The 25,637-nt window shown below is 35.3% G+C and overlaps 1 protein-coding gene across 1 annotated transcript; it reads left to right on the forward strand.

Annotated features, from left to right (window-relative positions):
* On the forward strand, positions 1–25,637 carry LOC115626459. Its single transcript, XM_030521839.1, has 7 exons — positions 1–77; positions 3,812–3,895; positions 3,963–4,124; positions 22,097–22,984; positions 23,024–23,054; positions 23,112–23,550; positions 25,155–25,637. Exons 1-7 carry the CDS (start codon positions 68–70, stop codon positions 25,635–25,637), a joined length of 2,097 nt encoding a protein of 698 aa, XP_030377699.1. The 5' UTR covers positions 1–67.

Raw genomic sequence — 25,637 nt, forward strand, 5'->3', positions numbered from 1 at the left:
CTTTTCTAGACAAAAACCACATATCACGCTGGATACTTTAGGGTTTAAATATTTCCATCAACGGAAAATGGGAACAGGTAATAATTGCAACATACTTCTCGAATATCTAAGAAGGTTTCTTGTGACGCGGTGTTGTTGAGTGAGAAATTGGTAGCTAACGTTAAAGGATTTTACCGACGGAATTTCAAAGCAAGACAAGCAACAATTCTAACCGGAAGAGAACATTTAAAATCAGTTGATTACAAGTTTCTTTGAGAAAAGTGAGTCAGAAAAGCTTTGCAGTCTCCGCCTTTGTGAAATTTTAACTCGACTAGATAACTTTTCACAGAGCTTAAGCAAACATTATTGGAATTTCAAGAAACAAAATGCGAAAAGTACAATTTTTATTTTAGGAAATACAAAGTATAACGGAATTGACATTCGTTCTAATTTTAATGAAAAAGAAACCTGTTAATAATTTAAGAAAGCGACTGCAAGTTTTGGCAATTGTTTGGGAAATGTAAATAAATAAATAAAAATAGAATATTGATTTGGTTCTTAGCTGTAAAGGGAGTTCGTTAAGTGAAATATAAAAGTAAACTACTCATATGGGTTTTCACTTAGAACAAAAAAGATATTTGTATTGATTTCTTACGATTCTTTGAATCAAGCAATAAAAAGCATAATAATTTAACGTAAACCGGTTTTTTGCGGCAAAAAGTCTTGCTAAACACAATATGACTATTTTAGCTGAAATGTTAAACTATAAAAATAAATATATAGCTTCAAACTTGGTTGATGTTGTAGAACTGTTTCTAAGCTGTACGTTCCGAAAACAAACTACTATATGTAGAATTTTGGCACTTGATTAAGGCTTTGTTTTCATTTCCAACTTTAGTTACATTAAATGATTTATTCCAACATAATTGGGAACATTTTAAATGCTTTACAACTTAAAAGAAAAAGTATATGTTTGTTCTTTAAACATTTAAACTTTAAATTAAATATTCTAATTATTTGTTGCTAGACTTAGCTTCAGGGGCGAATCTAATAATTTCAATATCAATAGGATTTAGTTTTTTCTCATTATTTCTGCATTTGCTTCAAATAGAGTTAAGCTGGCTCTTGCATTTTGCTTTCAACCGCATAGCTGCTATGTGATTCATTATTATTGGATATATTGTTTTCCAATCTACATTCAATCATAAATCTTGCCCAGGCAACAAATTCTCACGCTTCAGAATTTATAAATCCCACGTCTGCCCACTCTTTAGCCCGCTTCTTTACTTATCAAAACATGCTCAGATTTCCATACCAGTTCAAAAACATATTGCCATATAGTTTAAGGGCAACCCAAATACTCATTCACTCACGTACTGGCACTGTCAACTGTTTATGGAACTTGCTAAGCTAACAAAAAATAAAAGAAAAAAAAGTTCTGTAGCATAAATAAACAAAAATATTCAAAATCAACAAGAAATTTTAAAAAAGAAAACAACGCCGTTGCAGATAAATAAAAATCGCAAAGGTTCGTCAAAAGTTTGACTGCTTTGTTGCAGCTGAAGTGGACGAATGGGTGAAGGACCGTGCTGCTGATGCTGCTGCGGTCCTGGGGGTGGGCGCTGACCGGCACACCCCAAATAAAAAAGGGTAGCGCACACTCGAGTGGTGTTAAACACGATGCGGACAATTGCAGATGCGCAGGGTGTGAAAATTGGCAACACGCGCCGACGGCGTCATGGCACAATATGTCAAATGTCACACACACAGAGGCATACACGAGTATATGTATATATAATTAAATGGATAGGGTGAGCAAAAAAGGCGTAACATAGAGTAGGGCGTTCTATTTTGACAAGTGCCAAGTGTTGAACTTAATTTGTGGAGCGTGCCTTTGTCTTTGTTTATGAGAGTCTGAGTCCGTAAGTGTATTTGTGTGTGTGTGTGTGTGTGCTAGGGATTAGCAAGTGAAAATTGCACAAAGTTAGCAGTGTGGCACACACATGAAAACGCGCACACACACACACACACGCACACGCACTCGGCAGTGGCAGTGGCAGAAAGCAAAGCCACGACAAACAAGCTGCCAACGCCGCAAAGTATGCCACACAAAGCAGCCAACGTGCGTGTCACGCCGTATTTGTCCACAATGTCTTTATACCGGGCAGCGGGCAGGGGGGGCTATGGTGTAAATTGGAAATGGCTCTTCAGGCCAGGCTTAGCTCTTAATAAAAGTTAAATATTGTGCGTGTGTGTCTGTCTGTTCGGGCTTCTTTAAAAAGTTGACACACCGCTCAAATGAAACTTGGAAAAGGGGCTGGCATTATTTCTGACCAAACTTTTCGATTACAATGTTTTCTACAGTGTTTTTAACTGAATATAAGCGTATGTTTTTGGCATAATAAAAATATTAGCTAATAGCAATAATCGCTATATTACTATTACCTAGCGCACTATATTTCAAAGCAAACCATTTGTTCCCAAAATTGTTGTTAATATTTTACTTAATTTTAATTACTTTTAAATTACGTTCTGTGCGTCAATTCAATTTGTTCAAACAACAACTTTAAATTATAGAATTAAATATAAGTTAAAATAAGTTTAATAAATAATATACCATAACTTAGTGATATTTCTTTAAAAGCGTGGAGGTCCCAAACGATAAATATATGAAAATATTTTGAGCATACATAATCGTTTATTCAAATTAAAATTGATAGTTTTAGGTAATAAAACCAACACGTTCAGAAAAGCCGCCAAATAAACGCGTAGACTTGTAGAATTTAGAGCCAAGCACGACTAAGAGTAAAGGTCTATATTTTGAGATTAGGTATTATACATATTTCTTAAAACTATATCTTTTACTTCAAAATGTCTATTCCAAAGAAATGAAATGTATTTTTAGTTATCTTTATTTGGAAACTTTCCATCTTTTCACATTTTTACGATCGCTAATATATATTTCAGCGCATTGTCGAAACAAATCTTTTTAAATAGGTGTCTATATTCTGATTAATTTATAAACATTTAATCATTTAATTTAACTATTAATGAAGCACAACATTACATTTATCTTAGTAATGTCGATTCCCAAGTTGTGTGTATTTTTTGCCATTTTTGGTTATAAATTTATATTCCATTTAAGGGATATGTGATAGAATTTGCACAATCTAATCGAATAATTGGTCATGTCTGATGTTTTGGATTATTATTTTAAATCTATTGAAAAGGAGAGTAATCGAAACAATTAAATAAGGAATATTATTATGATGTAAACATACAAGTATACAGATCTGTTGCTAACAGCTTACTTATTTTCTTTCTTTATTATTTATTTATATTTCGTTAAAATTTCAACTTTCAAGGATTTTGTAATGCATAGCCAATTGTGTATAAATAGTAAATAAACCATTGTTGGTCCAAAAGGAACAGAAAAGTTAGCACTTCCTAAGAGAGAAGAGAAGTCTATATTGCCAATATTCAGCAACAATTCTGTAATCTAGGAGCGCTATACACAATAAACTTTTAGGCAAATGTATATAAAGATTTAAGAGATTTTCACAACAAAAATTCATTGATTTTTGTATGTATTTTTTTTAGTTTTCCCTGACTCGCAAAAAAGGTTTGCTTTTAAATAAATAGTTTTATAAGTATTAATTCAATTTAAGTAGAATTACTTTATTGAAGAATTACTTTGCGAAGTTGGCAAGAATTGTTTCTCATTGACATTTTGACAATGCACTCCTTTGAATTAAACATAATCGTATTCCTCAAATCTTCCCATTCCAACCCATGATAACCCAAGCTAAATCTGCTCATTATCTCACTGCAGCTGGCGATCGTCTGCTGGACATTCCGTGCAAGGTGTGCGGCGATCGCAGCTCGGGCAAACACTATGGCATCTATAGTTGCGATGGTAAGTGCTTGCAGGCGAAACCTCTACCCTATAGCCATTAAGCCGCACTCTGTTACTCTACATACAGGTTGCTCTGGCTTTTTTAAGCGCAGCATACATCGCAATCGCATTTACACCTGCAAAGCCACCGGCGATCTCAAAGGTCGCTGTCCCGTAGACAAAACACATAGAAATCAGTGCCGTGCCTGTCGGCTCGCCAAATGCTTTCAGTCGGCCATGAACAAGGACGGTAAGTGTAAGAAGCTCCATCTATCCATTACTCCAATCTCTGCTAGCTGTAAAGGTTTGTTTTACTTGCCAAATTCATTTAATTATGCAGGGAATTTGCTCGGGAAAAGGGAAAGGGCAACAAAGCCAGCGGCATAAATTACATTAAATTCAAAACCAAAATGCCGCGGGCTTTTGGGACGCCACGCATTTGGAGAGTAAAAAGTCTTTCCGAAAACGACACCAACACCAACACTTTGGCAATTGCTTGTGTACTTGTTGTAGTTGTCATTAAGCTGATTATAAAATATTCAACCCCAGCTCTCGAACCACAAACGCTAAAGTGCTGCCTTCATTTTAGAAGGCAAGTTGAAGTTTAAATGAGAAGGGACTAACAGTTTTCACTGCTCCTTGACACGGAAGGTTGAAAAAATGCGAAAATAACAATAAGCTATCTATAGATTTTGGGAAAAATTACTTAAATTATATTTATAACAAATTTGTTAGATTTTTGCACAAAATTAAATATGTCGTTTTTAATAGCAACGTTACATAAAATAAGTTTAAAGCTTTTCCAGATCACACTTGAAATTATTTATTAAAAGGCTCTTTATTCTTAGAATATATATACAGACTAATTGGCTAAGTTCTTCGGATTTTTTTTATTTTAATTTTAATTTAAAACTTTAATTATAGTGTTATTATTTACAACAACTTAAAATTATAGAAAAATACAAATACAGTTTAAACTAGGAGTTTAGTCTTATTTAATTATTTATTTCATTTAATTATTAATTCTACTTTATATAAATCTATTGGTAAGTTGGAGTTTCAAAAGGAGAAGACAGCTGCATACAGCAGTTTTGATTGATTCTTTAAAATACGATTAAATCCTCTGGAGGCTATCTTGGCTGCGTGAAATTTGTGGACGTTACGGGAGAAATTCCAGGAGTGCCCGATCTAGCATTGATAATACAACTATTGGGAAAAAACTGTCCTCCTTGCCCACTATAAACAGTGTACGAAAGCTATTAAACATCGCTAGAAAGCGTGTAAAGCGTTCTTAGTCCGATACACCTTTCAAAACGATATTCTGTAGTTTTAATACCCGGCTTATAGTGAGAAATGTCGGGCTTCTCCAAATTTCCATCAACCGTAGTACAGACAATCGTTCATTTCAATATATAGGAAACAAATCCCATACAGCTCCCATTTGAACGAAGCATTTACTTTTCACATTTGCTTATCCCTCTGTCCGAATTAAGGACATTTGCTGCATCAATTTTTCTCTGTTTCATGCTCATTCATTATTAGATAATGATGTGATGCGTATAAAATAATGATAATAGCAATAGAATATGCCATTATTTTCGATTTCCTCTTAATCCAATTGAAGATAGAAAGACACCATCATCTTCTGACATGATTTGCATGTCATGCTCAGTTTTATTGCCAAGCAAATGTCCTTGAGTCCTGCCACAGTCCACACACACACTCGCTATTACAGGCACATATAGTCGTATGTATAGACCCACAACTATGCAACAACAATGCTAGCTTTAAAGCTCTTAAGCCAACATTAAATGTAGCATAAAAACACATAACAACAGCAACAAAAGCAACAACAGCAGCGGCTGCTTTGGCGGCTATCTATTGATGGGGTTCAGTGCACAGCATCACAACAACAACCACACTTTTTCACTCCTAAATAGCAGTACGGGGGAGGAAGAGAACCCAGCGTGAGAAATACTGCACATTTTCTCACACGCAAGCGGTACGCCTTTTGGGGGTTAGGACATCGACGTAGTCGTCGCTGTCGTCATTGGCATCGCCTTCGTCGAGGACGATTGACAATGTGCACTTAATAGCGGATTACATGCATTATCCTGTCGCTGCGAATGCGACTAAAATGTATTGACAATCAAATGATGATGCCAACCAACCAACCAACCAACCAGCCTCAGCCAAAAGGAAGATACCAAATAGATTTCTGAAATGAAGCGGAAGCAAAGTTAGTCGCAGCTTATAGGGCGGAGCCATGTGAAGAATATCCCCAACAGCCCAGTGTACTATGGGACCTAACATAAAAAATTGTTGTAAATGCTGACAACTGTCTTTAAAAAGCCACACAACTTTTTATTTTGGCTGCTGTTCTAAATGATTACAAATTATTGTATTTGTAAGGTGGCTGATTGACTAAAGGATATAGTTTTTTAGAAATAAAGTGACTGCGTTTGTTTTAAATGAGAACTGTTTCTCCCAGAATCTGAACACAAGGTCGTAAAAATTGCATTACTATAGCTATATAAGCATATAGAGCTTTACGTTAATCACATACTTATTAAAATAAAGTGGCTGCTTTTATATTGAATTCTTGCTGATAGAATCTGACCACAAGCTCCTAAAAATTCAATATGGAAACCTATGTAAGCAGGACTTTATGATAGTAACCTACCTACTTCAGAATTTTTAATAATGAGGCAAAGTGTGGATTTTTATTTTTCAATAAATGCATTGTCAGAAATATGTCATTAAATTTGAAACTGCGAAAAATTGCTCTGAAGGTGATCAATTTTTTAAATTATTACTTAAATTGTAACAATGTAGGTGATTAATAAAATAACAGCTCTCTAGTCTGATTCGCACGGATAATAAAATTTCCCACCACAGGGTTGCTAATTCCTTTTTTTCTTTCTGCTCCTACTTTATGGAATAAGCTCTTAAGTGAATTAAGTTTTCTTCTTTATTGACTTAATTGCTTAGTTATTTTTAAAGGCTTTCTTCTTTTTTAAGCTACAATTATAACATAATAATATATATCTCTACTGCACATTAATAATATATTATAATATAATATACAGAATTTATTAATATACTAAAATAAAAAAATAAGAAATTTACGCGTATTCTAGAATAATAATATATGAAAATTGTTCCATTCTAAGCCTTCTCTAGCTAACCTAAATAGTTCGAGCTTGAATTATGACAATTCTAATTTCTAAGCCATATATCCGCCATCTATCCCATAATACAGTTTAGTTTACGCCCCGTAAGCTCGTAAAACAACTTCAACTACTGCTACTGCCACAACGTGCTGGCAACAATAGCATAACTGGCAAAACCAAAACACAACATGACAGGCAGGATGCAGAGAGGGAGGGAGTCCTGGCTGGCTGGCTGGCTGGCTGCCTGGCTTTTTCTTTGTACATTTTCTTAGTTTGCCTTCAAACAGCTGCCATGCCAAGCTGCATGTTAGCTGCCTTTTTGGGGTTTTTCTTGGCTGGTTTCCGTAAATAAACAATAAACACACACATACGACTAAATATTTTCACACACACACACACACGCACACCACTAGCAACAGCAACACGCTTTTCCAACAGTTCCTTGCCATATTTTTTTGCTGTCCTTTTTGAAGGGTCCCTGGCAAAGTGCTATTGTTGTTTAGAGCAAAAAGCAAAAAAGCCACAAAAATCGTTCAGGGCACGTTTGTCTAACGTTTTGGCAACATAAACTTTTCCAGTGTTGTGTAACAGCATGTGGTTGGCCATTTTCGCCTCTCTGGCTCACAGTTATGTATCTTGTCCTTTGCCATGTTGGTTTGCTATGATTTGATGTTGTTGGCGCCTTCCCTTCTCACCCCTCCTGCTATAATAAAGTTAATTAGAAAAATTCCAAAGCATACCATTGGGCGCTGTGTGGAAAGAACAACTTTTCACAGATGGATATTGTATCTGTGGAAAAATGTGTTTGTGCATTTTAGAGCTCGCCAGCAAAAGACACCTATTCGGTTAGTCATTTTCTAGGAGATGACAATTTTAAATTTGTGTTCTTTAAATTTCTAATACTTTTTCGTTGCACGAAATGTACAGTTTAGCTATTAATTGTTATTAATCTTTTCATCGAATATGTTACAATTGAATGTTGTCTGCCAAAACGTGTAAAAATAATCCGTCATTTGACCATAATTTGTAGTTCATCATAAGGTTTATGACGTATGACTGCAATAGGTTTAGCCAAAAGTTTTATAAATATTCAAAATAAGTACTTAGCCCAAATAGCTAGTGAACATTTAAAATCGATTATTCTCAATGAAATTGATTGTCTTAGCAGTTCTTGATTCTTTGATAAAAAAAGGCAAGCATTTTATTTAACATATTTAATTTAATATGTGCAGTCTTCACAAGTTTGGCAAGCTTCTATTTTATTTTCAATATACCTTATTATTATTATAGCGAAATAAAAATGCAAAATGAACAAAAACTATTCCAGTTTATATAATATCTGTGAATTAGCAGTATTTTTATATCTAAAGCTACCTTCACTTAGCTTTATTTGCAATTTATTAATGTTTCAAAAACACTTGGAATTCATTTTTTCAAAAATACGAACAAGAAAAAAATACTCAAATTTCTGTTAAAGAAAACTGCAAATATTTAGATTTGCTTAAAACAATATAGTTCCTCCAATGCTCTGCCACTTTCCACGGCGCAATTTACAACTGATGCCAACTGACAAATAAGTTATTATGGGAAGTATTGTGACAAGTAGCGTACATTCTTTTCATTCTCACCATTATACTTGTAAGCATTGGCAGGAGCATTCAAGCCCCTCTTCCCCCTGACTGCGCTTTATATGCTAATATTTGAGCGTAACACAAGGAAAAATGAGAAAAAGAAAGCGGAGTGCGCCATCTACTTCTCAGGCGCTAACAAATTATGTTGCCACTTGTCACATTTAATGGTATTTGCATTTGTATACAAGCGTGTCGACCCCGACCCACAGCGTATTCAGTGTCATCATCAACCTCAGCATTATCGCCATCAGTGGCAGAGAGACATCAACCTTATTTGTTGACAGATACACGCAATTGTACCCCCCTTCCCAAACAGTCCTCCACTTACTTTTTCTTCACAAATATTTGTGCGGCATTTTAAGCGGATTTTTCATTTTGAGTGATTTGTGTTGCTCTTTCAAATCCAATGGATGACGGAATAAAGGCGTGGTAAAAAGAAGCTTCGGAGAGCTAGCTGGAAGTTTACAGTGAGGGAGTGTGACTGTATAAAGTCTTTACATCTGCTTGGTGCGTGATGAGCTGAAAAGTGATGTCTAATGATGCCTATAATACGGGGCAGATGTTATAAACGGTAATTTAATATCAATCATAAATCATAGCAGAGATAGCTGTGGGTTGTTGAAAGTATGCTTGACTCGAGACCAGTCTTAAAACAAGAGAGAACGATACAGTCGAGCAAGCCCGACAGTGAAATACCCTGCACCCAGACAAACTTCCTTCACTGAGTTATATGCGCCGTTAGCAGAAGCAAAAAGAAGAAGAAGAGCGATCTTGATGCTACAGTTTGCGGGCGTAGTACTGTAGTTTAAATGGTTTCGCTAATAACTTTTCGACGACTCTTTTCGCTGTAACTTTTCTGCTATACATCCTACCCAATCCGCAAACCCTTAATTAGATTGCTAGAGAATACCCTCATCATTAAATGACAGCTCTGCATGAGAAGGAATTCATCAGATTTGTATATATAATCCAAAGTAGGCGTTTTAAGCTAAAACTATCTATTGATTACTGCAACTAAGAAAATATTTAAACACTTTTATGGATATTACAAGTGCTATGATATTAATTTGAACAAAATCGAAGTATACATTTAATAATAGTGTTTTCAACTCAAAAATTACATTTTTATTAATACATTGAGCTTTTTTAGATCATTCTGCTAATTAGCAATAATTTTATAACATCATTCATAGTTCAAGTACCTAAAATATAACCGACTATAAAGAACAGCTTACTTTTTAGAATATTCACAAAGTCGACAAATCTATGGACCAATAATATATATTTCAATGCATTGCACAGTGGACGAGTAGTATGCTTAACTGTAGCATTCTATGATATTTAACGTTTGTTCAGGAGCATTAATTACACTTTTCCTTTTACCAATCTTTATTCATATTCGCTTTTTTGTTATTGTAGCATTTTCCCGTTCAAACAATTAAATTTTTGAAGCCCTCGCGCACACTTCTCTTTAATTCGATTCGTTTCTTAAGCCACTGAAGATATAAAACATATTTTGATAATTTTTGATTACCAACCAATTACATTTGAATTGTTCAAAATTGTTTATAATGTATGTATGGCAAGTATGTTAACTTAAATTTGCATATTTCCAAAAGGACTTAAAAAGCTCTACATTTATGGCTTATAGCTGGTTTATCAGATATAGATGGAGCAGTAATTCATTGTGGTTAGTTAATAATAGTACTGCCATGTATAAATTACAGAATTCAAAATGCTAAGCATTTGTAAACATTTTAATTATTATATTAAGTTCATGTTGCGGCCGAAAAACCCGGCCAAGCCCATACAAAATAATTATAAAGGATTTCAATAATATAAATAAGTGCGTACTTACACATACATATGTACATATAGAATATAGTTGATCTTTTGAATTTTATTTATGTAAAACACATTTTCAATCACTTAAAAAAAAATTTAAAAAAATTTAGAGACTGCGCAATTGGATTGAAACCATTCACACGACGTACATACATATGTATTTTCATATGGTTGTACATACATATGTACATATACTCTCTCTTACATGTACACACACAAACATATACATAGCAGATAAATCACACGACAATTACGCATAGATAAACACTTATTTATTATTATAATGTTGATCCTTTATATATTTCAAATTATTATAACCTTTATTTATTTAAAACACACTTGCAATCACTTAAAAAAAACTTAAAAAAATTTAAACACTGCGCAATTGGTTTGAAACCATTCACGCGACGTACATATGCATGTTCATATGTTTGTACATCTACTCTCTCTTACATGTACACACACAAACATATTCATATACACAGCAGATAAATCACGCGGCATTTACGAATAAATAAACACTTATTTTACACATTTAACACTCACTTTTATGCATACGACTAAATACTTACATACATACTGCGTATGCACGTGCATAACTTAATTTATATTTAAATATATATTCATATTTTTACATTCCAATCGATTTATAATAATTTTCGGCAATTCGAACCACGAGCGACGCGACGCGTGCAACAGGCGCGCAAAACTAAGCGTCACTCTGCAGCTGTCGGCAGAATGCTCTCTGTGAGAATGAAGAAGTGAAAGCAAAGATCAAAAAGCATAAATATGTAGCTGTAAGTTGATTTGCTTTGTTTTTATTTATTCCTTCCTGACAGCTTCACCTTAAAGAGAGAGTGGGAGAGCATTTGTGCAGTGACAAAGAGATTAGTTCTGTTTGCATTATTGAGCGCGGTGTCGGTTGTCTTTATAGATTCGCAAAAATATTAGTAAATACATATTTATTTTTCATAATTCATAACTAAGTAAATGCTTCCATTTACAATTTTAAATAACTGTCTAATGATGCAGTTGTTTATGAAACTGCATTTTTGGAAACCGAAAGTATGTGTGTTTCAGGGGGCGCCAAAATTTTTTGATCATTTTTTCTGTTAGTATGATTTTAAAAGTGTTTTGTGCATAATATAACAATTTTAAAAATCACCTCAATCTTATTATAGTGTGTGTGAAAGTAAGCATTAATATTAATTAATAAATTATTTTATTCGTACATAGAAATGTACGCACATTTGCTGAAAGGAACTCTTATAAAAGTATAATAGCATAAAAATGTTTACACATGTATGCATAAGAAAACATAGAAATATTTTGGAGCACTCTTATATTCATATTTTTAAATAATTTCGGGTTATTTTAATAATGCATTTGATTTATATGTGGCGTTTGTTGCATATTTGTTTGACGAAGACTTATAAATATAATATATTAACACTGAATTTTGTAAAGTGCGATTGCAGTAAATAAAAAAAACGATTTCGAATCGAAATGGAAATATAAAAACCTAGATGAAAAGGTTGAAATGCCGATAGCTTTACACAAACATTTATTTAAAAGCCTTATGCGTCATCCACTCTAAAGTGATGCACTATTTTGTAAAATTTTGTCATTTTCGATACTGTTTTAGAACTGAGTTTCCATTAAAATGTCCCAATCCAGTTTTAGATAATTATATATTTTGTAACGTATGTATATGTTTTCAGAAATATTAAACTAAGAATATTGTGTATTTGAATATACGACTTAGCTCCCTTTCAATTCTGAAGCGAGATTAGACTAGTCCATTACTAGCTATGTATATAAATCCATAATCATGCCATCTTTCCCTGTATTGACACTTAATTAAATTCGGATAGCTTGGTGGCATTTGTACATACTATGCTATACTATACTATACTGGTTCACCTTTCCCACCATACCTGTTTATGTATAGCCTTAACTTTGCCACTTTGAATACTTACAACAACATCATATTGCATTTTGCACACACACACACACACACACTGCCACATACTACATTCGCCTGCATAGGCAATGGAGGCTATGGAGGTTGTGTTGAGGGTTGGAGGACCAAAGGCTTTTACGCCTCTGACTCTGTCAGGCCCTGGGTGTGACTGTCATGAGTGAATGAGTGATTTTAAATCCGCTTTTAATGTTGACACTGACACTTTTGTCACTGAAACTCATGCACACACACACGCACACACTCACACATAAGCAATGCTGGTGTGAGTCATAACACATGCAAGCCAGGCACATTTACATGCCGTTCGGCACACATGGTACACGGCACATGGCAAATGCAAAGGCAAAGGCGCAGGTCCAGGTTTCGGGCCAGGTCCAGAGCGGCAGGGCGTCAGGGTGGTGCAAAATGTATGCACATATCGTAGTAGGCTATAATGTCAATTAAGTACACACTCCCACACACACACACACACACACAAGTGCATGATGCCAACACTGCAACAGTCAACAACAGCGATGTCCATTTTAAGTGCAGTAGGAAAAAGCTAGATATGTGTATTCAGAGTTTGGCAGCATCAGAGGACATGCTATTCTTCAATTATGTTTGTACTTCATATTTCTCTGCTTGTATAATAAACATAATATAGTCTTTCCATTTTAATAATTGTAATCCATAACTCATTTTCCATGTAATAAATAATCTGGATGTTTAAGATTATACGAATTATCTGTTCTATTACATTCATAAATAAGAAGTTATATTTTGTCGTACACATTCATTTCATTAGACAAAGTATGATCATAGTTATTTAAAATTGTAGCACCATTTATATTACCAATACCTGTTTTAATTTCTTTAATTATTTTATTAATAACATCTTTAAATATATAAATAAATGAACATGAACTCCAAATACACATTTTTAGAACAAACACTGAATAATAGTTGTTAATTTTAATTCTAAACGATTCATTTGAATCAGAAAACCGAAAGCAGATAGAGTTTGCTTGGACATTATTTGGGACTCTTCTTACGAGCAGTTTAACTACAGTTTACATAATTGCTTGATTGAATGAAAGGTTAGTTTGTTATTGAACTGACTGATTGATAAATAAAGCTATAAACTGTCGAAAGGCTAAATCGGCATCACTGATATTAAAGCCTATTTACATATATATATTTACGTGTAGTGTATGTGTGTGTGAGTGTGAAGATGTGCGTGCGTTGGCATGTATGGCTTTTGTGCCCGTCAGTCATGTGTAAATTAAATGCGTATACGTAATTTTACATGCGAGGCTGCACGAACGAGGCAACGACAAGTGACAGGCGAGGGGCTTAAAAGCTGCAACAAAAAAAAAAATACAATATACACATGGTTATGGATATACTAAGTGCCGACACACACACAAAATCAATACTTTGAAATCTGACATTTAAAGTAGTTGCAAAATTAACAGGCGCCTTGCCTGCCTTCGATAAGCGCCAAAAAGTCGTCTCGGGAATTTTTGGTAAGACGATTCGCAGCCTTTGGTTAGCTAGAAAATCAGACAACAACAAACAGCAAGGGCACGCAGAGTCTGCTGACAAAAGGCTTAACTGCCCGAAAGTATGCTGCGACAAAGTCCATGTTTATATTTGCAACACTACGAGTACCTTGCCACCAAAGAGCTACAATAATAACAACAAGAACAGCAGCAGGCAAACGAAGAAGAACAAAAGCAATTTTCATCTGACATCCTTTTTCATTAAATTTACAGTTGGCTGATTTTGACAAGACTGTGGTGACTACAAATGTTTTTCTTGCCTTAGTTGCTTTTGTTGTTCTGTTTGTTATTCCGTATCGGCGCTGCAGTCTGCCTCCTGAGTTGATTTTCAAAGAGCACTTTGTTTGTTAATAGCTTGTAAACTTTTCAATTTTCAAGAAGCGCTAAAGCTAAGGTAGTCAGTGCTTTGTATTTTCGGGGAACTCGTTGAGCTCTATAAAGTACTCGTACCTGTAGGTCTTATTTGATCAATGCTAAATTTTATTTGTGTTTTTAAAACAACATTTTGATAAATGGCTTACATTTTACCCTGAACTTCAATTGCTAAACAAGTTGGGCGAGTTCTCTAGTAGAAAATGTTGTTGAAACATCGCAGAGTCTTAAAAGCTGTTCTTTTTATTAGAAATACAATTTTAAAGTACTGAAATTTTTCTATGCCTTTTTCAACTGATTTTTAGTCTACTTTTGATAATCTCAGATGCTTCTATCTGCCTTAAGTTGCGTTATGAACAAAAAAGTACATCAAAACCTGGCATATTATTTTGGAAAACTTAATTTGAAGAAATTTGATTTCTTTTATTATTATTATGTGTATTATTAATCACTTCACCATCATAATAAGCTGAATGAAGTTTTGAGACTGAAAATATAGCTGCTTTTAAAAAAGGGCAATATTATAATAATCCAAATCTAATGAAATTTATAAAGCTATCAAGTCAGTTCTCATTTAACTGCAATATGAAAAAATATTTTCCTTAACTACAAGCATTATAATTTATAAAGCCATCAAGTCAGTTCTCATTTAACTGGAATCTGAAAAAACTATTTTCCCTAACTACAAGCGTTATAATTTTTATAAAAACTTAAATACTTTTTACATACAATATTGATAGTTATTAGGTATTAATTAGGTTATTCTTAAATTATTAATTATAATTTTATATTCTTATTAATCGTTTTGTAATATCTAAAACATAACTGAGCATTGCTTTTAAATACTTTATTAAAGACATTTCCCTACATGTCTTCCAAAAGGAAGAGTGTTCTTAGTACTAGGGCTGTTATCTTTTACCCAATATTTGTTGATATCTATTTAAAATAATAGACTTGCAATAAACTATATTTGAGTATGATTTCATACGCTTTCTAGTTTAAATTCATTGCCGAAAAAGCGGCAAAATATTTTGTTCATTAACTTCATAATTTCTTTTATTTAAAGATACTCCCCTTAATTCGTTTTCCAATTCATTAAATTTAAATAAATAAAGAGCAATTTCAGAGCCAAAGGGAATAGAATGCACCTTGAGATAACCCTCCAATACGCTTCAAATTGTAATCTTCCGCTCGAACTATAACTTATCGTTTTATAGTATCTAATGCTACCTGACTTAACAACTGTAGCAGTGTGTGTTATGGGTGTGTGTGTGTGCTATTAGTAATGGGCTTTATAACTATTATACACTTTGCAGTTGCTAAGCCAACCGTCAGCTGCACAATCAGCCACCCACCCCGTAGGACATCAGATGAGCGGACCCTTCCCCCCTCATTACACGCAAGCCGCAACGAATCACTTCAAGTGTTTTCCCAATTTCACGGTTTATATTTTTTCGGGGCTCAACATTTTTGCAACGTCGCCTTATTTACTTTTAATTTGCCCTCAACATAACAGCTTTTATCTTGTCGTAAATTTTATTATCTCAAACCCATATCACAACCTTGACGAACATCCACTCATTACGTTTGCGATTTGTTTATTTCGATTTTTTTTTTTTTTTTTTTTTTTGTTGGTTGGTGCGGGCTGGAGTTTAGAGGCAATTGAATGGCTGATTGGCCTGTAAAGTTGGTAGAGAAGAGAAGCGCTTTTCAGCTTACAGGCAAACACGGCCATCCACCCACACCCACACCCTCATCCACACCCACACCCTTACCCACACCAGGACCAACATCAACGCCCACTCATTCACATTCCACTCAGCAGCCACTGACACGGCGATCTTTTATTCAATTTTTGCGTGCGTCGGTCGTGAAGTCGCCGTTGATGGGAAACGTGGCAGCTGGACTCTCTTGCCTCTGCCACTTATCATTAATTTCTCTACCGCATTTCTCTGGCTGGCATTCTGACATTTTTGCTGCCAGTAGCGGCGGCCCTGCCCTAACCTGACCCTCTCTTGCCAACTTGCCCCTCCCTTAAGCCCTTGGGCTCTTCGCTCTCCGTGACATAATTGTTTCCGCTTCCATGCGTGCCTCCATCTCAGCATTCTTGTTTTGCTATGCTGGCCTTTTCAGCGCGTTTTGTTCTCTCACTCTCTAACTCTCTCCTTCTCGTCCTGGTTCTTCCTTTGCTCGCCTGGCTGGCCGACCGGACACTTCCCACCCTAATTAATTGATTAGCTTCAGCAAATCGGTCAATATGTTTTTGTGTTTCTTTAGCCTTGTGTTTTTATTGCTGCCGCGTAACGGAGCAGCCCGTAATGAGTTGCTAATTAGATTTGTGAATTGTAATTTTTCTCTCCTTTTTTTTGTGTAACTTTCTGGTGCACAGCTTATGAAGTGCTTGGGAGTCTATACAGATGCTGCCAGAATGGTTATAGCTGGAATAGATAGTGGCCTATAGCTGGCTAATGGATATATTACAATACAAGGTCAGAGCTGTCTCAGTCAAAGTCACAGACTGAGAAGCAGATTCATTAAAATGTTATGCAAAAGAAATTTTATACTGAGCCGACGTCTTCTTAATGTTTTAGTTTTTGTTTTGTAAACAATTATGAACTCAATATTGTAGAAGATTCCGCTTGTTGTTTATAAAATAAACTTTGATAAAAGTGTTTCAACTTTTCGAAATGCATTTTAACACTAAAAATAAGTTTGCTTTATTATCTATAGCATAATAGATTTTAAATCCGAATTTCATTGATACTTCTCTACATTTAACTTTTTAAAATTTTACCATATTCTTAAATTCAAAATTGCTTTTAACTTTTAGCAAAAATTAAACAGTATTTTAAAACTCCAAATCTAATTATAAAATCAAAGAAAGTATGAAACCAATAGCGTTTGATTTTCCAAAATCAACGAAGTATCCTTTAAGTCAGGATTACCCTATCTCTGGCAGAAGCCGAAATCATTTTTGGTAAAAGGTTTAAAATTCTCTGAACACTAAAATAAATACAAGTAAATAAATACTTGTTAGTTTTGACTTTTCATTAGGCTTTTTAAATTACAATTTATTAAAATAAACAATAATATAATACAATAAGTAAAAAATCTATTTCATAACTAATTCTATTAAAATAATTGGAAATTGCTTATAAATAAATAAATATTATTAAGTATATTAAACAATAGTATAAGCCCACGGGCAAAATTGAAAAGGGTGAACGGGTTCATCGAAAAAGTTATGTTATTCTAGCCCTAATACACTCCGAGATACTTGCGTTCATACAGACAAACAGACAGGCGGACGGACAAATGGACATTGCTATATCAACTTGTTTTCTCATATTCAACTTAACCACTACCTATTTACTCTTTTAAGTGCTTTCGTTTTATACTAACACTGATTTATGCTAAAAAGTACGCTTTTTGCTATGATCCCTACCTAGCTTTAAATAATTATAACATTTTAAACTGTTTTTTCCTACAAATTCTTCTTCATTCAAATCGAATAGATACAAAAAATATATTTTTTCTAAATTCCACCAATATTTTAGATTCGTTTGATGCTTTTTATACTTATCACCGAATATATATTCACACACTTCAATGACAATTTGCTATTTTAATTCATTAATTCTGTGAAACTTCTTCAAAAATCTTCCTTTAGTTATGAACTCCAATTAACCTTCTGGGCTTACTTGAAACTTTTCAACCATATTTTCAATCGATAGCTCCCGCATAGTATCTTAATACCACTTTTGTCATATTCCACCAGCACTGGAAACCGCATGAAGGCCTAAAGAAGTGAAATAGCCGCGAGTCGGGGCTCCTTTACAGCCAACACGACTTTTGCATTTTCCACAATAACTTTTCAGCAAGCAAATCAACTTTGGGTGTTTCGCCACTTGCTTTTCCATTTTCTTTGTCGTAACTTTTGCGCGCGCGAAAAACAAAATGGCGTCGCTCATATAATTCCGGCAAAAGTTATAAAAAGCGCAGCACAAGACTTAGCCAAACAGGAAAGAAGGAAAAAGTGAACCAAAAATTGTTAATTTTGCTTGTGCCTTTAATTTTTTGCCTTTTTCACACGTTTCTTTGTTTGCGCAAAGGGTTGGGTGGTGGGAGGTGGTTGGGTGGTTGGGTGGTTGGGTGGTTGGGCGGTTGGTGTGAAGGCAAACTTAGACAGAGGCGCGTGCAAGGGTTACGAATTTGCCGCCTTTTTGTTTTGGAAGAGTGCTGAGGGGAGGGCGGCAGACCACATTTTTAAGTCTCTTGAAAAAAAATTGTCACCAAAAGTGGCTGACGGCATCTTTTTGCGCTGATTTGCTGAAGACGTCGCCGCTTAACCCGCAGCATAAAAATTTGATGAGTTTGACAATTTTTTATTTTTGCTTGCCAGCTTTAATTGAAATTTGTGATCTTTTGAAAGCTTTGAGACTTTTTCTTTGTTTGTTGGCTAAATGCGAAAGCAGAGAAACTTTTCTGATTGCATTCCCAGCAGACGTTGTTCAGACACTGCAAAAAAAAAACGCTTCAAATTTGGTTACAAATTTGATTTCCTAGTCTGAAATTTTATGTAAAGGGAAGCTATTCACTAAAGTGCTCGCATAACTAGAAAGCTTTTAAAGCAAATATATATTTTAAATAAGCCAAATTAAACTTTGATGTTTGCCTAAAGCTTAGATCTTATTAAAATAGCAATGTTATTAAATACGCTACTTAGATTCTACATTTTAACACCTAGATTGGTGTTTCTTAAAAAATAAACTGAACAATTAGCTGTAAATGTATCATGTAAAAAATGTCTATACTTTTGAAAAAAAAAGCATAAAAAACAACGATTTCTTCTATTGAAGAAACAGTCTTTCTATCCTCTTGTTTATGTTCATCGTATAATGAATTGACTTCAAAACAAATATTTAAAAAGATGAACCGATTAAAAAATTGTTCTATTTTGCATAATTAGTAGTAAAGTCAAATAAAAACAATTGCATCCAAAATTTCAGAAAATTGATACTTGAGTGAAATTAACATTAAACAAAAAACTCGAATCAAATTTGAATTAAAAAGTAAAAATCTAATAACAAAGAAGTAATCAATTTGTGGAGATTTGTTTTCAATTATTTATGTTTTTTAAAGATATTTGTTTATTCTTTTCCGCATTCATTTCATTGTTATTATCACAATAACTCAAATAAATCTGTTAATTTATTTATGCAAATCGATTTTAAATGACATATGTAAGTTTCAAGATTTTTCTCACTGCATGAACGACTTTTAAGTCTTAGTTTCAAGAGTTGCCTTTCAAGAGGCTGCAATCATTTTACACTTGCCAGGAAGCGCAAAGGACATCGAGGCGTGGGGTGAGAGGGCTGCAGGGTGGGAGGCGATACACATATGCGATTAGTTGCGGATTAAAATGTCACCCCTTTGGCGCTGAGTCATGCGCCAAAGATACAAGTTATGCACACACGACAGCTATAGATACATTTAATTACAAACAAATAAAAGTCATGACAGCAACTTCTATGTGTACACATACATATGTATATGTATATATGAATATATAGACAGAGGCACACACTCAAGGATACACAGCATGTGCAACAATTCTCACGACTGCCTGTGCGTGGAGTATCTGCGAGAATGTATGAATGTATCTATGTATGCTACGCATTTTAATAATCGGTTTATTATGTGTGCTTAAGAAGCTATTGAGCAAAAAGGCAGACGTAGCATCATCATCCAAGATAGTCGTATTTGTTTGGCTACGTGTAGCGTGAAATCGACAAACAGATAAGGCAACAATTGCCAAACAACTGCTGAAAGGCCAAATTATCTCAAAAGTTGCTCGCACTTTCACTTCAAAGCAATGCTCAACTGCGAAGGGTTCACAAATCAGGCAAAACTTTCCAAAAATAAAAGAGAGAAAGAAGCAAAGCTATGCAAAGTATTTGGCTCTCAAATTAACTTTATTTATTTAACTACTTAAAAGCAAATTAACGCAATTACACACTTGAACTGCTTTCATGCCAAGCATTTGGCGAAAGCGTTCCCCAGATGGTAGAGGCAGTTGACAGCCAAACAGACAGACAAACAGACAAACAAACAAACGAGCAATCAAACATACGAGCAGGCAGGCTGAAAATGCAAAATCAGCGAAAAATCAAGAAAATTGGCTGCAAACATAAGACTGTAGATATTAGACAAACATTTATGCATATGCTATAAATATATTAATAAATATATACTTATATACGAAATATATAAAAATCTAATGAAAATAAAAAAATAAAAAAATAGAAAGAATAAAAATTAAAAGAATTGGCTATAGGTATTACATAAAACATGTTTGCATATACTTTAAATATATTAAAAAATATATTAATAAGCATATATGAGATTTATTAACATATAATCAATATCAAGGGAATTGGGTGCAAACATAAGACTATAGATATTACATTTACATTACATTTTGCAAATGCTTTATAATTTAAAGACATATAATATTAATAAATGTTTTATAAATATAATGAAAATGAAAAGAATTGCAAATAATACAACTCAACATAATTGGCTTCAAGAATAAGCTTTTAAATAATACACAAAACATTTTTGCATATGCCCAACATATATTTGTTGATTTTATTTCTGAAATCAACAACGAATGTAATCTTTATTAGGTCTAATAAATAATAATCTAATATAGTGAATAAAATAATATTTATTTACAAAATGCGAAGCAATAATCTGTATTGTTGCTAAGATTAGCAAATTACTGATAGTGTTGGACTTAGATCTGGCAAATATTGAGTGGGAGAATTAAAAGATGATGCAGAGAAGCATGTAGAAAAGTTTAATATGAAGCAGATAAATACTTGACAAACTTAAATTAAAGTAATAAAATTGATTGCATCTCTTAGCATCTCTCTCTTTAGTAAATCATTGCACTATAAACAATTAAACCAACACCAGGAGCATTATTCTACGATCAGACATTTTGCATTCCCTTAGTCTCTTAGCCGATTTAGTAAATCATTGCACTATTTACAAACAAACCCAAATCAGTAGCCTTATTCTACGGTCAGACACGCAGACAAGAGCAATAATGGCTTCTCCGAATTATGTGCTAAGCATTACTTTTAAAATTCTGGCTTTCTTGCTTCGCACTTATTTGCTTAAAAAAAGTCTGTAAGATAAGACTGAGTCCAGATTTAGTTCCTACATAAACAGCTCTTACTAAATACAATTTATACAGAAAACTTTCCTACTTCATTTGAATAAAACATTTTATTTACAATATATTTTCATTTAATACAAGATTTGTAGTAAGCTTTTTCTATCAACAATATTCGCGTGCCTCCCAAGCTTTATTCAGTAAAATACTTATTTGTGTGGACAATTGTTGGGATTCAAAAAATCTTTCTGAGATATATATATATAGAGTATGAAAACTATAAAAATAATCTTCAACGACTCGGACTAAATGAAGAGTTAAGCAGGCTAACAAAACAGTCAAATAGGGAGTTTTTTTGCTGTTTTTAATATCTATAATAAAAGCACTGCCTAGAAATATTATTATTATTATTATACAATTATTATTCATATCAAATGTAATCTTTTTTTGGGTATTTTCTTTCTACTTTTCTCACTTGACGCTTCACCAGCTGTGCAGCACGAGCGCGGTCCTCGAAAGCCAAAGCTGCATCCCCAACTGCATCACCACCACCATCATCATCATGCAGCTGCCGCTGCAGCCGCGGCGCATCACCATCATCATCACCACCATGCGGCGGCCGCCCATCATGCAGCAGCCGCGGCAGCTGCAGCCGCCGGTCTGCATCATCACCATGCCACCCACTTGCCAGTCTCGCTGGTCACCAATGTCTCAGCCTCATTTAACTACACGCAGCACATTTCCACGCATCCGCCGGCGCCCGGCTTCCATTTGCCGAACCCACACCATCATACGCACCACCATCCGCCGCAGCATCCGCAGCAGCTGCAGCAGTCGGGACAACAGACGCCCCAGACGCCACATGCCACGGCCTTTCATCATCCATCGGGACATGCGCTCGCGCCGCACGCCAGTCTGCAAAATGGCGGCGCCACCGCTGTTGCCAACAGCAGCGCCGCTGCCCTCACCTTTCCACAGCATCTGCTGCATCACAATCTCATTGCGGAGGCGGCCAGCAAGGCGGCTGCTGCTGCCACTGCCACAGCGGTGGCCGCCGTCGTTTCCACTGCCACGCCATATGCACCACCGCCTAGCCACAATCACAGCCACAATAATAACAACAACAACAACAACAACTACTCCTCGCCCTCGCCCACAAACTCCATACAATCCATCTCCAGCATTGGCCTCAGTCTGGGCAGCGAGAGTCCGCGCGTCAATGTGGAAACAGAGACGCCCTCGCCCTCTGCCTCGCCGCCGCTCACAGCGGGCAGCGTCTCGCCAACACCCACGATTACAGACACACAAAGCCTGGCCGCTTCGTCCACCTCGCCCCAGCCCAATCCCTCAGCTTCCGGCCATAGCCTGAGCGAGGGCAGTCATCATGGGAATGTCTCCACAGCCTTAGCCGTGGCAGCGACGCCGCCAAGCAATGCAGCTCTGCTAATGCACAGCATACATGTCAACAACAACAACAACAACATCCACAATAATAGCCACCTAAGCTGCAATAACAACAACAACAACAACAACAACAATAATAATAGTAGCAACTACAACAACAATCTCAAGCAACTTAGTTATGCATCGAGCTCGCCGACGCCCACAACCCCCACACCACCGCCACTGCCAACGGGAGGAAGCAACACTGCCACGCCCCCCAACCACGCCGCAGCCCTCTATTCGGCACGTCAGAACGGCTTCCTCGAACTATTGCTCAGTCCGGACAAGTGCCAGGAGCTGATACAATACCAGGTGCAGCATAATACGCTGCTCTTCCCCACACCCCTATCCCAGCATATGGTGGGCGTGGACTCGCGCCTTCTGTCCTGGGAAATGCTGCAGGAGACCACGGCTCGTCTGCTCTTCATGGCCGTGCGTTGGGTTAAGTGCCTAATGCCATTCCAGACGCTATCCAAGAACGATCAACATTTGCTGCTGCAGGTGAGTTGAGGCTTCCAGCAATCCATATCTGCAGACAGATGTCTTGCTTTTATGTTTACACTCCAGTTTGGAATTACGATTTTCTCAAAACGATATTATTTAATTAAACGCCCAACCTAATATCAAAGTATTGGCTAATTGCAACTTCTAGTCGATGATTTAGTTTCCAAACACCTTGGCAATGAAAATTGACTTAAACAACCTTTTCTTACCTACTTAATACGTTTTCTGCTCATAGTTTTCCCATCGAGCTAATGCCATTGGACCGATGCAGCATTTTTGGAAAACACTTTCACTTTTTTGGGTTTCACATTCATTTTAACTTTTTCAAAATAAATTAGTACGATTATCACCTTTTCTGCTGATAGTTTTCCCATCGAGCTAATGCCATTGGACCGATGCAGAAATTTTCGAAAACACTCTCACTTTTTCGGGTTTCAAATTCATTTTAACTTTTTCAAAATAAATTACTACGATTATCACCTTTTTTGCTGATAATTTTCCCAAAAGTTTCTTTCATTTTTTCGGGTTTCACATACAACATTCATTTTAACTTTTTCAAAACAAATATTGAGTAAAATTTACGTAAATTACAAATTATTACGATTATCACCTTTTCTGCTGATAATATTCCAATCCAGCTAATGCCATTGGACCGATGCAGCATTTTTCGAAAACACTTTCACTTTTTTGGGTTTTACATACATTTTAACATTTTTAATTATCACTTAAACAAAAATTTGCGCAAATTATAAATAAACTTCTATAGAAACTGTTTGAAATAGGTTTATTTAAATATGTTTAAATTTTAACTAAAGATTGAATCAATAAATTTATATTTTCGGCCTTTTTTGTTGAGCATATATTTCTCGAATTCCATTCTACTTACTAAATTTTGCTGTCATTTACATAATTTTACATATATTATGTTCTGTACCCAAAAGGTCAAAAAGGTATACTAGTTTTATCATAGACTCTACTTCATTCCTTACATTGCAATTCGAAATAAGTCGGTTTTATAATTTCAAAAACTCACAGAAATACACAAAAATATGGTTAAAACTAAACACGCAAATCGTTTAATATAAGGACAAGGCAACAGTAGCAATATAACAGAGTTCAGCTTACGGAAATCCGAATCTATAGTTTTAACACAAATAAGTTCCAATAATTGTATGTTTACTTACTTCATAAAATTAATGTATATGTTTGTTTTTTATTTATATATTTCTATCACTTGTTTTAAGGATTATTTATGAAATAATATTTTAGTAAACCAATTATTAATTAAAACCTAAAGCCGCCCTTGCTGTTTTTTTTTGTTTTAAACCCTAATCCTTTTCCTAAAACATATTTATAAAACTAATTAATTAAATATTATTAATTAATAGTGTATTTTATTGCATTATTGCTTATTCCTCACATCATTTTCAATCTGAATTTTATTATGGCTTCAATTTTATTATCATTTAAAGCTTTGAACAGTTAATGCTACATCTTTATAATTCATTTAATTGATAATAATAATTAATTTAGTATATTATTTTAAGTTATTTAAACATTTAAGCTAACCACAGCGCCTTCACTCTACTTATGCATTGCAGGAGTCCTGGAAGGAGCTTTTCCTTTTAAATTTGGCACAGTGGACCATACCGCTTGACTTGACGCCCATCCTCGAATCGCCACTCATCAAGGAGCGCGTGCTGCAGGACGAGGCCACACAGACGGAAATGAAGACCATACAGGAGATACTCTGCCGCTTCCGTCAAATCGCGCCCGATGGCAGCGAGGTGGGCTGCATGAAGGCCATTGCCCTGTTCGCGCCCGAAACGGCGGGTCTGTGCGATGTGCAGCCGGTGGAAATGCTGCAGGATCAGGCTCAATGCATACTCTCGGATCATGTGCGTTTGCGTTATCCGCGGCAGGCCACCCGCTTCGGACGCCTCCTGTTGTTGCTTCCCTCGCTGCGCACCATTCGTGCCTCAACGATCGAGGCGCTCTTCTTCAAGGAGACCATTGGCAATGTGCCCATTGCTCGTCTGCTGCGAGACATGTACACCATGGAACCGGCCCAGGTGGACAAGTAG

The sequence above is a fragment of the Scaptodrosophila lebanonensis genome, unplaced genomic scaffold, assembly GCF_003285725.1.
Source record: "Scaptodrosophila lebanonensis strain 11010-0011.00,11010-0021.00 unplaced genomic scaffold, SlebRS2 tig00000085-arrow-pilon, whole genome shotgun sequence".
NCBI lineage: Eukaryota > Metazoa > Arthropoda > Insecta > Diptera > Drosophilidae > Scaptodrosophila > Scaptodrosophila lebanonensis.